The sequence below is a fragment of the Cygnus olor genome, chromosome 2 (assembly GCF_009769625.2).
Source record: "Cygnus olor isolate bCygOlo1 chromosome 2, bCygOlo1.pri.v2, whole genome shotgun sequence".
In the NCBI taxonomy this organism is placed as follows: domain Eukaryota; kingdom Metazoa; phylum Chordata; class Aves; order Anseriformes; family Anatidae; genus Cygnus; species Cygnus olor.
In genome coordinates, this window is record NC_049170.1 from 116,400,476 (window position 1) to 116,414,455 (window position 13,980).

At 43.6% G+C, this 13,980-nt stretch overlaps 1 protein-coding gene across 11 annotated transcripts in view; it reads left to right on the forward strand.

The window, feature by feature from the left end:
- MAPRE2 (microtubule associated protein RP/EB family member 2) overlaps positions 1-13,947 on the forward strand; it is a 99,540-nt gene extending 85,593 nt beyond the window's left edge. For 5 of the 11 annotated variants that reach the window (XM_040550340.1, XM_040550336.1, XM_040550339.1 and 2 more), the window contains 2 exons: positions 5,380-5,538; positions 11,812-13,947. In XM_040550340.1, the coding sequence (XP_040406274.1) occupies positions 5,380-5,538; positions 11,812-11,883 (231 nt within the window). In that variant the 3' untranslated portion in view covers positions 11,884-13,947. Of the gene's footprint in view, positions 1-1,509; positions 2,339-5,379; positions 5,539-5,634; positions 5,761-11,811 lie in introns of those variants that run through there. The other 6 variants (XM_040550343.1, XM_040550333.1, XM_040550334.1 and 3 more) reach the window with 2 other exon arrangements.
- Positions 13,948-13,980: the final 33 nt, after the last annotated feature.

A 13,980-nucleotide genomic window follows, 5' to 3' on the forward strand; every position in this document is an offset into this window, starting at 1 on the left:
GAGCTTTATATACAAATAACCCTGAGGAAAACTGATGACTTCCCCCATCACCAAGGAGAAAAAAAATTTGAAGATTTTGAAAGTTGGCATTTTAAAAGCTAGTTTTTAAGAGACCTTTTCTAGCTAGAATGGTCTCAGAAGCTTTTTTTTTTTTGAATGCTGACAGCACTTGGTATCTCATTTTTCCGTTAATGATTGCTTGTGCACCCCAGGCATGTAACAAAAGCCAAAAAAAACCTATGCTGCAAGCAGCTTTGAGCCAGGTGTTTTTGATCCTCACTCTGAATATGCTGGAAGACCAAATTGCCCATTTTTCCCCACTGTTCAGCAACCAAGGGAAGTATGGGCAGGAGCCATTTATACTCCTTTGCTGTCTTGATTATTAGTAAAAGTTGTTAAATGGCATCTGTGAATATCATATTCTTATATGGTTGTAACAGGCGTTTTTTCAGCCTTTGCAATGAATGGCAGCTAAGGGAGATTCAGACATCCAGACTTCTGTGTGACTTGTAGTGGGAAAATTTTAAGTAGTGGGGATGTCCATATACTAGATTTTACCATAGGCTGCTTAATGAGCTATTTGCAATAATTGCAAGCCATCCGTAACATTTGCCGGTTTAATGGCCCCCAACAATCTTAAAGTTTCTCTTAAAATGGTCATAGCTATTGCCCTGGTCTGTGCTAGTAAATTAAACACTTCCAAGGCATATTGCTGTGCACTGGAACTTGGTTATCCATAACATTAAAATGGTAAAGTGGTCCCTGCTGTGCTTTTGGTCTGTGCCAACTAACACTCTCCCAAAGGGTTTCTTAGTGCAGCTGAGGCAAAAAAAAACACAGACCAGAAACCATTACACGTGGAGAAAGGACCTTTATATGTGGAGAGTGGTCCCAGGAATAGTTAACTAGATACTAGTGTAGACTTAATTTCTGAAAACAGCATCATATTAGCAGCATGTTTACAACAGGTACTTAATTTTCAGTCTGGTTATGCAGTCCTGTCAGGGATCATACCACCAGAGGAAAGAGCAGTTGCCTTTGCGTGGTTAACTGGATTGCAGAGTGTGCTTCTGGTCCAGAAACGATGCATGGGAGTTAACGTGCACTGTTCCTTGTACAGGAGTAGCCTCTTAGCATGTTAATACAAGGGGAAAAAAAAAGCATACAGATGTGCTAATTATCTTAAGGATTACCAATTAAAGTGTCACAGACAGCTCATATGTAACTGAAGAAAAGTATGTCTGGTTTGGCTATAACAATGTTTACTGAATATTGTGGTTAATTAACTGTGTGCATATGTGCGTAGATTAATGATTCTGTTTCTTAAAAACGGAGTGAGTGTGATACAATGAAAACAAGAGTGCCTTCATAGTAAGTGGGTCAGAAGATAAGACTGCCTGCACTATTAACTGCAAATGTTTCAACTGAAGTTCGTTGTTTTTCCAAGCTCTAGCTTGCACAGAGCAGGAGATCTGGAAGCAGTTAAGTTCTTGTTCTGTCTGGATGCAGGAGCTGCTCCCAAGGAATATGTTGCTGCAGATCCAGAGGACACATCTTAAACGTGAGGAAGACCTCACATTTAAGTAGGATACACATCTGTAGACCAAATTATTGTAAACTTTCGTTCCATTTTGCTATTCTTGCTTTCTGTGACTAAATAGTTAATGTTAAGGTGACTGGTCACTGTGTCAAACACAGATTCAAACTGTCAGGGGAAGACTGGGGTGTCAAACTCAGGCAGCTGCTAAGGAACGGGTTGGTACGTGAATGAGATGCCCTGAGATCCCGTCCTGGCAACAGGTCAGGGCTGCTGTCTGACACCTCTGAGAGTGCAAAGGTCAGAAAAAGGCATCGCTAGCTCAGCAGTTATGGATAAATGAACTGATAAGGTTTAGGAGGCTGTCAGAGCACTGCTTGAACTCTGATGTTTGAACTGGTGAAGGGAACAAGTTAGCTTGCAGTAGAACTGGCAACACAAACTTTCTATTAAATTGTGTCAGTTCACTCAAATCTCATCTGATGCAAGTTAATTTTATTTAGCATATTTTCCTTAGAAAACTCATTTCATATAATTGCAGGCCTTAAAATGTGGATGCTAATTCAGCAGTAATTTGGACGTGATTAGGGTCAGCATGTTTACTGTAGGCAGCTTCATCCCTGATTATTTCTGTTGGTTGATACGTTGCAGTCTTCTGAACTTGAGAGCCACTTACACGTTACACTGATCATGTATACCCTGTTGTACAGTAATTTCTGTTTTGCTCCCACAAAATTCTTCTTTTTCAAGCACGTATGTATGTGTAAATGTATATGTATGTATAAATATATATTGTGTTATCAGTCATGGTTTATATGAAGCCTAATCCTTAATAGCTTAATAGCCCATAAATGATTTGCAGCATCACAGAATCACAGAACAGCTTGGGTCAGAAGGGACCTTAAAGATCACCTGGTTCCAGCCCCCTGCCATGGGCAGGGACACCTCCCACCAGCCCAGGTTGCCCAAAGCCCCATCCAGCCTGGCCTTGAACACCTCCGGGGATGGGGCATCCACAGCTTCTCTGGGCAGCCTGTGCCAGTGCCTCACCACCCTCTGAGTGAAGAATTCCCTCCTAACATCTAATCTAAATCTACCTTCTTCTAGTTTAAAATCATTCCCCCTTGTCCTGTCATTATCTGACAAAGCAAAAAGTCACTCTGTCTTTTAATAAGCCCCCTTTAGGTACTGAAAGGCTGCAGTGAGGTTTCTTTGGAGTCTTCTCTTCTCCAGGCTGAACAGTCCCAGCTCTCTCAACCTGTCTTTGTAGGAGAGGTGCTCCAGCCTTCTGATCATCTTCATGGCCCTCCTCCAGACCCACTCTAACAGCCCCACATCCTTCTTGTGCTGGGGGCCCCAGACCTGGATGCAGCACTCCAGGTGGGGCCTCACAAGGGCAGAGCAGAGGGGCACAATCACCTCTCTCACCCTGCTGGCCACCCCTCTGGTGATGCAGCCCAGGATGCAGTTGGCCTTCTGGGCTGCAAGCACCACTGCTGGCTCATGTTAAGCTTTTCATCCACCAGAACCCCCAAGTCCTTCTCTGCAGGGCTGCTCTCAGTGAGCTCTTCTCCCAGTCTGTGCTCATGTCTGGGATTGCCCCGGCCCAGGTGCAGCACCTTGCACTTGGACTTGTTGAACCTCATTAGGTTCACATGGGCCCGCTTTTCTAGTGTGCCCAGATCCCTTTGGATGGCATCCATTCCTTCTGCTGTATTGACTGCACCACTCAGCTTGGTGTCACCTGCAGACTAGCTGAGGGTGCACTCTGTCTGAGGGTCCCGCTGTCTGTGTCATTGGTAAAGATTTTAGACAGCACCGGTCCCAAGACAGATCCCTGAGGGACACCACTGATCACCAGCCTCCACCTGGATATAGAGCCATTGACCACTACTCTCTGGGTGCAGCCTTCAAGCCAATTCCTTATCCACCAAATAGGCTACCATTTAAATCTATGTTTCTCCAATTTGGAGATCAGGATATCATGTGAGACTGTGTCAAAGGCCTTACAGAAGTCCAGGTAGGTGACATTAGTTGGTCTTCCCTTGTCAACCGATGCAGTCACTCCATCATAGAAGGCCACCAGACTGGTCAGGCACGACCTGCCTTTGGTGAAGCCATGCTGGCTGTCTCGGATCACCTCCTTGTCTTGCATCTGCCTTGACACTGCTTCCAGGAGGATCTGTTCCATGATCTTCCCAGGCACAGAGGTGAGGCTCCCTGATTTGTAGTTCCCTGGGTCCTCCTTTCTACCCTTTTTAAAAATAGCAATGGTGTTTCTCTTTTTCTAGTCACCAGGGACTTTGCCTCACTGCCAGGACTTTTCAAATGTGATGGAGAGAGGCTTGGCAACTGGATCAGCCAATTCCTTCAGGACACTGGGATGCATGTCATCAGGCCCCATAGACTTGTACCTGTTTGGTTTCGTCAGGTGGTCTCAAACCTGCTCTTCGGTTACAGTACAAGGGACTTTGCTCCCCCAGCCCTCATCTATGGGTTCAGGGAAATGAGAGAAATGGGAAGCCTGGCCATCAGTGAAGACTGAGGGAAAGAAGTTGAGTGTCTCAGTCTTCTCTGTCATTACCAGTTCTCCCTTCTCGTCCATCAGAGGGGTACACTCTCCTTGGCCTTTCTTCTCTGAGCAATGTACCTATAGCATCCCTTCCTGTTGTTCTTCGCATCCCTTGCCAAGCTCAGTTCCATCTGTGCCTTGGCTTTCCCGATCCCATCCCTGCACATCCAGATGGCATCCCTGTCCTCTTCCCAGGCCACGTGTCCCTGCTTCCACTGCCTGTGCATTTCCTTCTCGCTCCTCAGTCTGACCAGCAGGTCCTTGCTCAGCCATCTCAGTTTCCTGCCTTGCCCGCTAGATGTGTTACACAGGAGGATGGAGAGCTCTTGCGCTCGGAGAAAAGTGTTCTTAAAGAGCTACCAGCTCTGATCAGTTCATTTGTCCCTAAGGACAGCTTCCCAGGCGATCTCATCCAATAATTCTTTAAATAGCTGGAAGTTTGCCCTTCTGAAGTTAAGGGTCCTGACTTTGCTCTTTGTCAGCCCCATATTCCTCAAGGTCATGTTCTGCAGCAGTCCCAGCAGAGAAATCAAGACCGACGGTATAACTTAAAGACTCTTGTGTGGAAGGCTGCAGTAAGAAATGATACTTGAAACTTGTGATATTTTTTGATCGAGACAGCACGTTAATCAGACCAGAAAGTCTGTAGTACCTCCTGGTCACTGCATGCTCCGGCAGCCTCAGGGTGCTGAGGCGCAGGTCTGTGATGGTTCAGCAAGTGGGGAGGCAGCAAAGAGGTGAAAAAACAACACAGCAGCACTTGCAGCTAGCCCTTTTAATTTCCTAACTGGACCATTTCCCTTTATGAGCTTTTCTACTAGCTCTGCGTATTTCTAGGCGAGGAGATGCAGTAGGTTTCCAAACAACTGCACATTAACCCAGGCAGAGTAATGCAATTCCTCTGCTGAATGTTTTATTAATTACCATTACATTACATTTCTGGCAGCTTTATTAGAAGCCAGATCTTAAATAGCTCTGACTCCTGAACTGCTGCTTTAGGTTTCAATGTAAAAGAACACTGAGAAAACTGGCCTCTAAGGATCAAGGTTAAAAAGTATCCACGATGCGTAAGGGGGAAGCCTGATGCGCTGTTCTTTGTTGTGTAATATTCGGTCTAGCACTTCAAAAAGTGGAATTTACTTTTTGTGAGTATAAGCTATAAAAATGAATATATATTTAGGGTGGTGGTTGGCATGCATAATTTTAGACAGAGTTGTTTCGTCTGTAGTGCGCCTCACAACTGATGCACCATGTACTGGTTTGTATGCAGGTACATTCGTTAAAACTTGCACTTGAAGGCGTGGAGAAGGAAAGAGATTTCTACTTCGGCAAATTAAGGGAGATTGAACTTCTCTGCCAGGAACATGGGGGAGAGAATAATGACCTTGTCCATCGGCTAATGGAAGTCCTTTATGCTTCAGAAGAACACGTAAGTTCAAGTTTACTGTATATTTTATTGAGACAGAACAGCTTAATTCTATAAAAGAAATTATTGACACAGTATTGGGTCATGTCCTATATCTAGGTCAGCAGAGCAGTAGCAGCTAGGATTTCCATGAATCCTCCCCCCAAATGGAAGCTTGCTTTCACAAACAGACTTTGCAGCTTGGGGAATAGACTCGGGAGGCCGGCTGCCTTTTGCTGCTTCAGCGTAGGTTTTGTTTTCTACTTTTGCTGAAGTTAATCTGAAATGGGAGTGTGTGTGTCTCAATTTTAAATTGATTTCATGTGGTCCTGAGACTTAGTTTTGTTTTGCTCCTACCTTTCTGCATGAAGTGTTTTACTCGTGTTCTTTAAGGTGTTGAGAACTAAAAAGCAGGGAAATTCTCACAGAGGTGCTGTTTAATGTCTACAGCTGTGAACCTTCTCTTTCCCACGTGGCAGTGTTGTAGTACGTACAGTGCAGGTTGCCAAATGCATAATTATATCCGCAGAAGTAATGCTCTTTAGCATTTTTTATCCTGTTGCTATAGGCAAAATTCTTCAGTGTGCAAACCCAATAATCCTCTATTGCCAAAATTGCAGAAATGTATTGTCTGCGAGATTAAACGAGAATCTCATTGCATCTTAGACATGGCACTGTAGACACTGAACAAAGCAAGAAGCTGTAAAGGATAGTGGCTAAATTCCTCAGATACACTCAGGGATAATGATTCAGCAGAGATTTAGCTGAACTACTGCTATTCATGCTAACTAAATCCCTGTGTGCGCTGTTCTGATAATTGACCCCTCAGTCTCCACTGGACGATAGCTTTGGCTCCAGAGCATATAAGCATCAGCCTAATCTCTCAGTAGCCCTGTGGCACTGTAGCCTTTCTTACATCTGTTCCCACAAAGCTGCTGCAGTAGTCAGCTGACTTAAAATTTTATATCAAAAGTCCTGCTGAAGCAGCTGCTAAATTGTATGCTTTTCTAAAATAGACTAGTAGAGCACAAACGAATGTTGGGTGCAAGAGGAACGCAAGCTTGTCACTGACAGAGGCCACTGCTCAGATTAGAAGTGACAGGGGAAAGAGGATTTGTTCAGTGGTGTGGGGTGAGTGCTAGAGAGGAAAAGGAGGAGGAAACCATTATTTTTGCAGGAGTAAACAAGCAGACAAATTTGCCAGACACGTGATAACAGGCTAAAAGAATTACACATATATAGCGGTCACAGAAAATGTCTTCTGGATTCAAGAACAGTGATTTATTTATAAAGCAAAGCCAGAAAAATCCCTCTTTTCCCTATACCCCTACCACATCTGTCTCTGTTGGCTTACATGGGAAGTGATTCCCAGCCAAGGAATGCATTAGTTGCGTTTCTTCCTGCAGTTTTCCGTGCCGGCAGCACACATTACAAAATGTCCTACTTCAGTCCACATCTCGCTGTGTTATCTGTTTCCTCCCTCCAATACTTTTCTTGTTGAAAGCACCGTCAGTGCCTGCACATGAACTAGATACACGAGCTGTGCCGTTATCTAGAATGTGCTTCCAGTTGGAGGCCGTGGATGTCACTCAGCAGCAGCAGAGCCCTGGCCTCTCAGGGAAGAACGCAGAGGTCATTCCCCACTCATTTTTTTTCTGCCTTTCAGTGACAGGATTCATCTCCTTATCTTCTGGGGTACACATCCCCTCTTCAGCTTAGTAGACAGACTAGGGTTTGCTGAAGCAAGACCCCAGCGTGTTAAGACTGAGAACCAAAAATTTTGGTTACCTTGCTGATGCCTACTTCTTGCTTTCGTACTTTGCTGTCTCATCGGCCTGCTTTGACTCTAAGTTCTGCTTTTTCTCTGTCTAATGAAGTTGTTCCAAGTTAAATTCTCTTATCTCTCCACACTTTGTGGGTTAATCCCTTGGTAACAGCAGTTTAGATTTCCCAAGCCCCAGATGGGAAATAGCCCCAAAGCACAAGCTACTTCAGCGTTCCTGGTTTCTTGCTAATAAGTTCATGGTAAATCCAGCTTAGATCGTTGTAATCTCTGTTTCAGAGTGTCTTAAATATTCAGGGCCAAGTAGGAAGAAAAAAAAGTTTGCATTAGTCTTCAGGATTCGTGGCAGTTGTAAATGATACTGTGGCCATGAGGTTTTTCTCCAAGGAGGGAGATGTGAGGTAATGCAGCTCACACATACTGCACAAGTCATACCTGACCGAAGCCTTTGTACCTAAATATCATGGCTAAGTTAAATTTGTTTTCAGTTCATTCCTCCAGTAACCATTTCATAGTGATCTCAAACTCTTCCTTCATAGCTGTAATTTGACAGGAGTCTATTGTACTCTTCGTAGTGATCGTGTCCTATTTTTCATGCCAACTTATTCAGAAAGGACAGGTCTCTCTATATATCCTAATTTTGTGTTACGCTTAATTTAATCCTTATAAAAGAAAAGTCTGGACAGCACTTCAAGTGCTGAAGTCTCCCAGTAGCTCACAGGTCCCCCATGAGACTTGTAGGCTGTCAGGTGAGTTCTATGTAGAATGACTCAGAATACAAATACAGAACTTGGAACTTAAAAGGTATGTTCTCCAGACGTTTGATTATTGTAGTATTGTACCGGAGGGATTTTTGTCAGGTTCATGTTAAGGGTTTGGGTTTTTGTATTTTTTTATAATTATTTTTTCAGAATTCCAAGTCATAGTGCAGTTTCAACCAAGTGACTTCATGAGCTTGTTTCGTTTAATTCAATAAAGGCTATGTTTTTAAGACTTCTTTTTTTTCCTTTATTTTGCTGGAATTTTGAGTCTTACAGCACAATTATCAATCTGTTTGGGTTCCTTGTTTTTAAGGTTTCTCCTTCTCCCTGGTACAGTTGTGTTCTAAACCTCCTCATTATCTGTCTTTGCTTATGCAAGAGGGATGTTGTATCTGCTAGTTGCATTTAAAGTTTGGCTGATCAGTCTGTAATCCTTTGTAGTTTTTAATTACAAATTGCTTTTTTGTAATCTTTCTGCTTCGTAGTTTAAAAAAAAAAATCAAAGTAGTCGGAGAACGGTATTGAAAAAGGATGCATTTGGGTGTTGCAGGGAAGCGTGGCCTCTAGCACTCATGCTGTGACTGCTACAGACAGGATTGAGACCTTGGATAGTATGCAAAGCATTTGGTAGTCTGGTTTTATAGCGGGAGAGCTTCCGACAGAAGAGCCAGAAGAGGCTGAGTGCCTGGTTATGAAAGCTGGAGCCGTATAGGTCTTGGCATAAAGCAAAATTGCTGCTGCTTTTGCTTTCCTAGATAGGCTGTTCTGGTTCAGTTCATGCGGAAGTTGGATGGATCTCTTTGATCTGTGGGGTTGCTCAGCTCACATTTCCAAACAAATTGCTTGAAATTCAGTTGGTTTTGTATCTTTCTGCTCTAGCAGCCGCTACATCTGTTGCTGCTTTTGGGAGAGGCACCCACCCCCCACAGCAGCTGGTTTTGATAAAGAGTAGCTTTCCAGTCTGCAGGCACACCTGAATAGTTTGAGGGAGATGGACTGAGGGTCAAAAGCGAGCATCTCTCTTAGTGGGAGGCAGAGATGGCCATGGTCGTGTGATCTGAGTCAGAAATAAATGCTCTAAATAGACCTTCCACTACTTGCCTTATTAGGGGATGCTATTCAAGGAGATTCCACAGTCCCAAGGTAATTGTGCAGAGTGACTCTTGTCTTTCTCATTTCACGTATTTATACAAGCTGTGCGTACTGGAAAGCACGTGTCCAACTCCCAGAACAACTTCTGGGGTAGTCACATAAGATTTACCATTTCCATCAAAGGTAAGCCTGGCAGGAGGGGAGCCACTGCTCTTCTTCAGAGCTGCAGGGTAGGTTCCCAAGCCACTCCCTGTGGTTAGAGGCTTTCCCTATTACGCATGAAAGGATGTACATGACCTATAAAATCTGCATGAATGTGCTTTTCTACTCGGCGTATCATAAAATCTGCACACGTGGAGCCTATTGAACAGGTACATTACAGAGCAGGTCACATAGCTCGTTAGGTTTGAACATGCTTCAGTTTTCTTACCCTGTAGCGCAGGGTCACGTTCTCACAGCAGGCAGCTTCTGCCTGGAAACTGGTGGGCCCCTGAATTCTTGTGCTCCTGCAGCCCATTGCAGAAGATGGAATTTTTGGATACCAAGCAAAAAGAATTTGTGACTTGACATCCCATATGTAATAAAGGCATCGTTCCCCCAAGGGTGCCATGAGACACAAAACTGCGTTTGTCCCAGCTGATACACGTGGCATCTACCTGAAAATAGCACCTGAGTGACACACAAGCTTGCTTTCAATTGAAATTTGGCTGTTCCTGTATGTGGTAAACAGCTGAATATTCCTATTGTATCAACAAATGTTAGGGACCTTACTCACTTGTTCCTGCCGTTTAGGAATATGAATATTTTGCTGCCAGAAGGGGAGCATTTTCTTATTGTATAAGCTGCTCTGAACTGTTCTGGGAAGATTCAAGTTATGGCCTCCTTTTTCTTTCAATTTTTGCCTCCAGCTAGAAGACTTAGCAGTATCAGTGTCTTAGTTTGTTGTCCAAGCCGCTCGCTTCTGATGAAAATTGCTGGGAGCCAGGCGAGTTCTGCAGTGAGGGTGCATTTGAATGGCAGCTCGGTGTCTTGGAAAAGCGTTTTCCTTCAGAGTTGCCTGCAGCTGAGCACTACTAATGCAGGGCAGGGCGTAGACGTGTAGGATCTTTTCAGCAAACCGTGCCGTGGAAGGATGGAAATGCGCTTTAGAGAGAATCTGTACTTGTAGCTACACGTGATGGGAATAGAGTGCTGTAAGAAACAACCAACCTGTCTGAGCTCTGATAGATCTAGGCCAACTCAAGATACCAGGTCTGTTGTCTCTAAATCGAAAATTGTTTAAAAACTTAAATTTTTTAACATGCGATTGCACGTGCAATGAGGATCCAGCATTCCTCTCAGTCAGGGTTTCCTCTCACAACAGCAATTCAGAGGCACAGCTCTAAAAAACACTACGGATAGTAATCATTTGCAAGAGGGAGCTGTTCAGTAGTGATCACCTGCCTTCTAGCAGTAGCACCGTAAATAAGCGAATAGTGGACTTAACTTTTTCTAAAGAAAATGTGTTCATGCTTAGCAAATCTTTGGTTGTATTTTCTGGATAACATTAAAAATTATGGTTTTGATAGCCTTTGAACTCTGAGCTATACTAGCATGAGTATATCATTTTGGGAAAGTAGTATAGCTGACCTAAAAAAAAAAAAGTGAGTTTAATTTTTAAAGTATGTGATAGCAAAAGTGTCTTGTCCATTTAGAGATACCTGCAGTGAAGATTGTGTGAAAACTGTAGCAGACAGGTTCAGAAATCTTTGGACAGGCTGAAAATGGGAGGACATCAGGATGCTATGATACAGCATCTGACTGGAATATCCCACTACCTGGTTATGTGAACTGATCACTTGCTGGAACAGTTACACTCTATGAGGCTGAAAACTGACACTTTTTCTGTGGAAGTATCAGTGCTGCATATACCCTGATTAAAAGCAGAATAAATGCATTTTAGTGTAATGTCACAAAAATCTGCTTTTACACTGATTAAAAGCAGAATCAGTGCATTTTAGTGAAATGTCACAACAATCTGCTTTGCTCAGGAAACAGCTCATTTTGTATTTATGTGCAAGTCCAAAAGTAGTAGAGAAACAATAAACAGTTCACAATGTCATGAACACAAATCAGCGTGGATATGCCTAATTACTCCATGGAAGTGTTTTTACTCCATTTTGAATTTTTAACTGTGCCCACGCCCCATAGGCTGCAGCAACAAATTGCAGTAAACAGACTTCTCATAGTCTTAAAACTCATTAAATAAAAAATTATGCAAAAGAGCTACTGAGAGATTCATTTGTACAATGGCTCTGATTTAAGTTACCTAGGAGCTAGCATTTATTTTATGTCAGCTTTCATTGCAGCAGAGAGATTAAAAAAAAAAAAAAGCTCTGAATTTCAACTTTGTCTTAATATATTGAAGCACGTAGTTTAATATTAAGCAACCTAACTCATATAGCCTTGTGAAAGGCCAAACAGAGACAGGTGGAGACAGAATATGAGGGTGTCAAAGTAAATCAGTGGCAAACCTGAATTATTAGCTGTCTTGTGTTGATGTCTTCTCATTTGAATGAAAGTTAAAAGTTGAACTTGAGGCTAGAGGGAGCACGGTGGGGTGAGATTACAGAAGGAATGCTGTCTGCTGAAGAATGTTTTGGGGTCTTTTTCTGCCTGCAGGAGAGCCACACAGAAGAGCATGAAGGTGAAGAGCAAGTCCATGAACAGCCCCAGCAGCAGGAGGAGTACTGACTCACCCAGCGTCTCTGACAATTTTCATTTTGTGTGAGAACTTTCTTCTGGAGAATGGAACATGTGTGGCCTCAAACTTGAAATCAGTTCACTCCCAGTCTGCCATTAACATTTATGTACCATAGTGAGTGCCAGCCAACCACTGCATTCTGTACCCATACTTTGCCAAGATGCATTTGCAGAAGTCTTCTTTCAGTGTATCTTCCCAAGAGGTTGTAGGGCTACATCACCTACTGTACATCACTGCAACTTCACCACTTGGCTGCTTGAGATTTGTTCTGCTCTTTTAAGAAAATATATATATTTATTTTTTTTCTTTTTGTCTTAAGTATGATACACTTGTAACTTGTTCTAACATATTTATATTGGCATTTTGTGTGGCAAGAAGTACCGTACCACTAGCTGTGTCTCTCACTTTGTGGTGCTTTGGCGTTTTCTAGTACATCTGCCTTGGGGCATAAATTCGGTCAATTGGAATAAAGGGATACAGTGGAAGTCGTGCTCAAGCCATAACGATGAGGTGTGTTGTGGAGGAAAATGCTCGTGTTGCTCACGTTTATTCCTTTCCCGCCTTCACGAAGTGGAAGGCATAGCATCTGTTTCACTAGGAGAGATTTAAAACCTTGTGTTAGAAAGCTTGTTAGAAAGCTGCATGGTATGTTTTTTGACTTATTTCTGGAGGACAGACATCCGCTTAAGTTTTGTTGAAAACCCTCCCAGTTCCCTGACTAGTCAATAGACATTTCCCAGCTTTTCTTCCTTCCTGAGGAATCCTGTCCCAGCCTCCAGCTTCAGCTCTGCCTGCAGAGGGCTCAGCGCTGATGCAGGAGAGGAATCTCCTTGACACAAGCGTAGCTGCAGGACACGATCTCTGCCGTCATGCTTGGCTTCCCACCCCTCAGAAGAGGACAAAGTAGGCCAGACATTTCTTTTTGCTAACCTCCCCCCTCTGCTGCCCTGACCATGCAAGTCTGGAAGATGGAAAGCTTCCTCACTAGTGCAAGGTATGGGGGAAACCCAGCCACAGAACTAGCCCTGAAAAGCCCCGAACTCCCTGTAAGTGGGTGGTGGACACCTCGCAGGTGTTGAGGCCGCTTCTGAAGCGTGGAGAGGCAGCGAGACGTCCTCCTGGAGACGGTGCGTGCATCAGACCCGCTGACCGAGGGGGAGCGAGCCAGCTCTGCGCTTGGCTGACCTTCCTGCAGCGAGGCTGGCGAGGTGCAGCAGCACCTCTGCCCGGGAGGCGCCTGCAGTGAGAGCTCCTTTCCAGAACGGTCCCTACCGCCCTGTTCTAAATGATGGTATTTTATAAACAGGTATCTTGAAGTGTATAAAGCATTCCTTGTTTTTATCGTGAAACTGTGCATTCTAGTCTCTCTGAATATTTTATGCTTGGTATTCTTGGTCTCTCACTTGACTTTTCTTAATTCTGGATTGTTCCTCTGATTAAGCAGGGACATGGAAGTCCCAACCCAGTCTGCAGTCACTGAAAAACTCAAAAACCCGTTGAACAGCTAAACCTTCTTAGGTCTTCATGCACTCCTAAAGCATGAGCTCCCAGCTGATGCTTCCATAGAGAGGTTTTTAATTAATCAGCCCACCAACACGCGCGCACACATGCGGTTTTCTGTTCCTGAGAAATCTTTTGCAGCTAAGTGGCTCTTAGTTAACTGTGAGAACGCTGCTGTTGTGTCGCACCGCAGGCAATCTATAAAATACTGTTAAACATTAGAACAGGTATTTCTATTTCCTTGATTGCTTCCCGTGCCCATAGAGTTTCTAGACCCTCTGGGTTGAAGATCTTCTGGCCCTGCCTCCAGCATTGACCTCACAGCCTACCTGGTAATAGCAAAAGTACTGCATCCTGCAGGCCAGCACTTTCCTTTCTGATTTTTGATTGGTATAAACAAATAAGATCTGGTTTATAAAAATGTGTATTTTCCAAACTAAGTATTTCCAAGAATCACCACAGATGGGGGAATTGTCATTTTCATTGTATTTGTGTTTATTAGAATCTATGTACTTATTACAATTGTCATTGTAATAAACGGTAGTTCTTCATAATGCTGTTGAACTGAAGAGCAGTTACTAATTTTT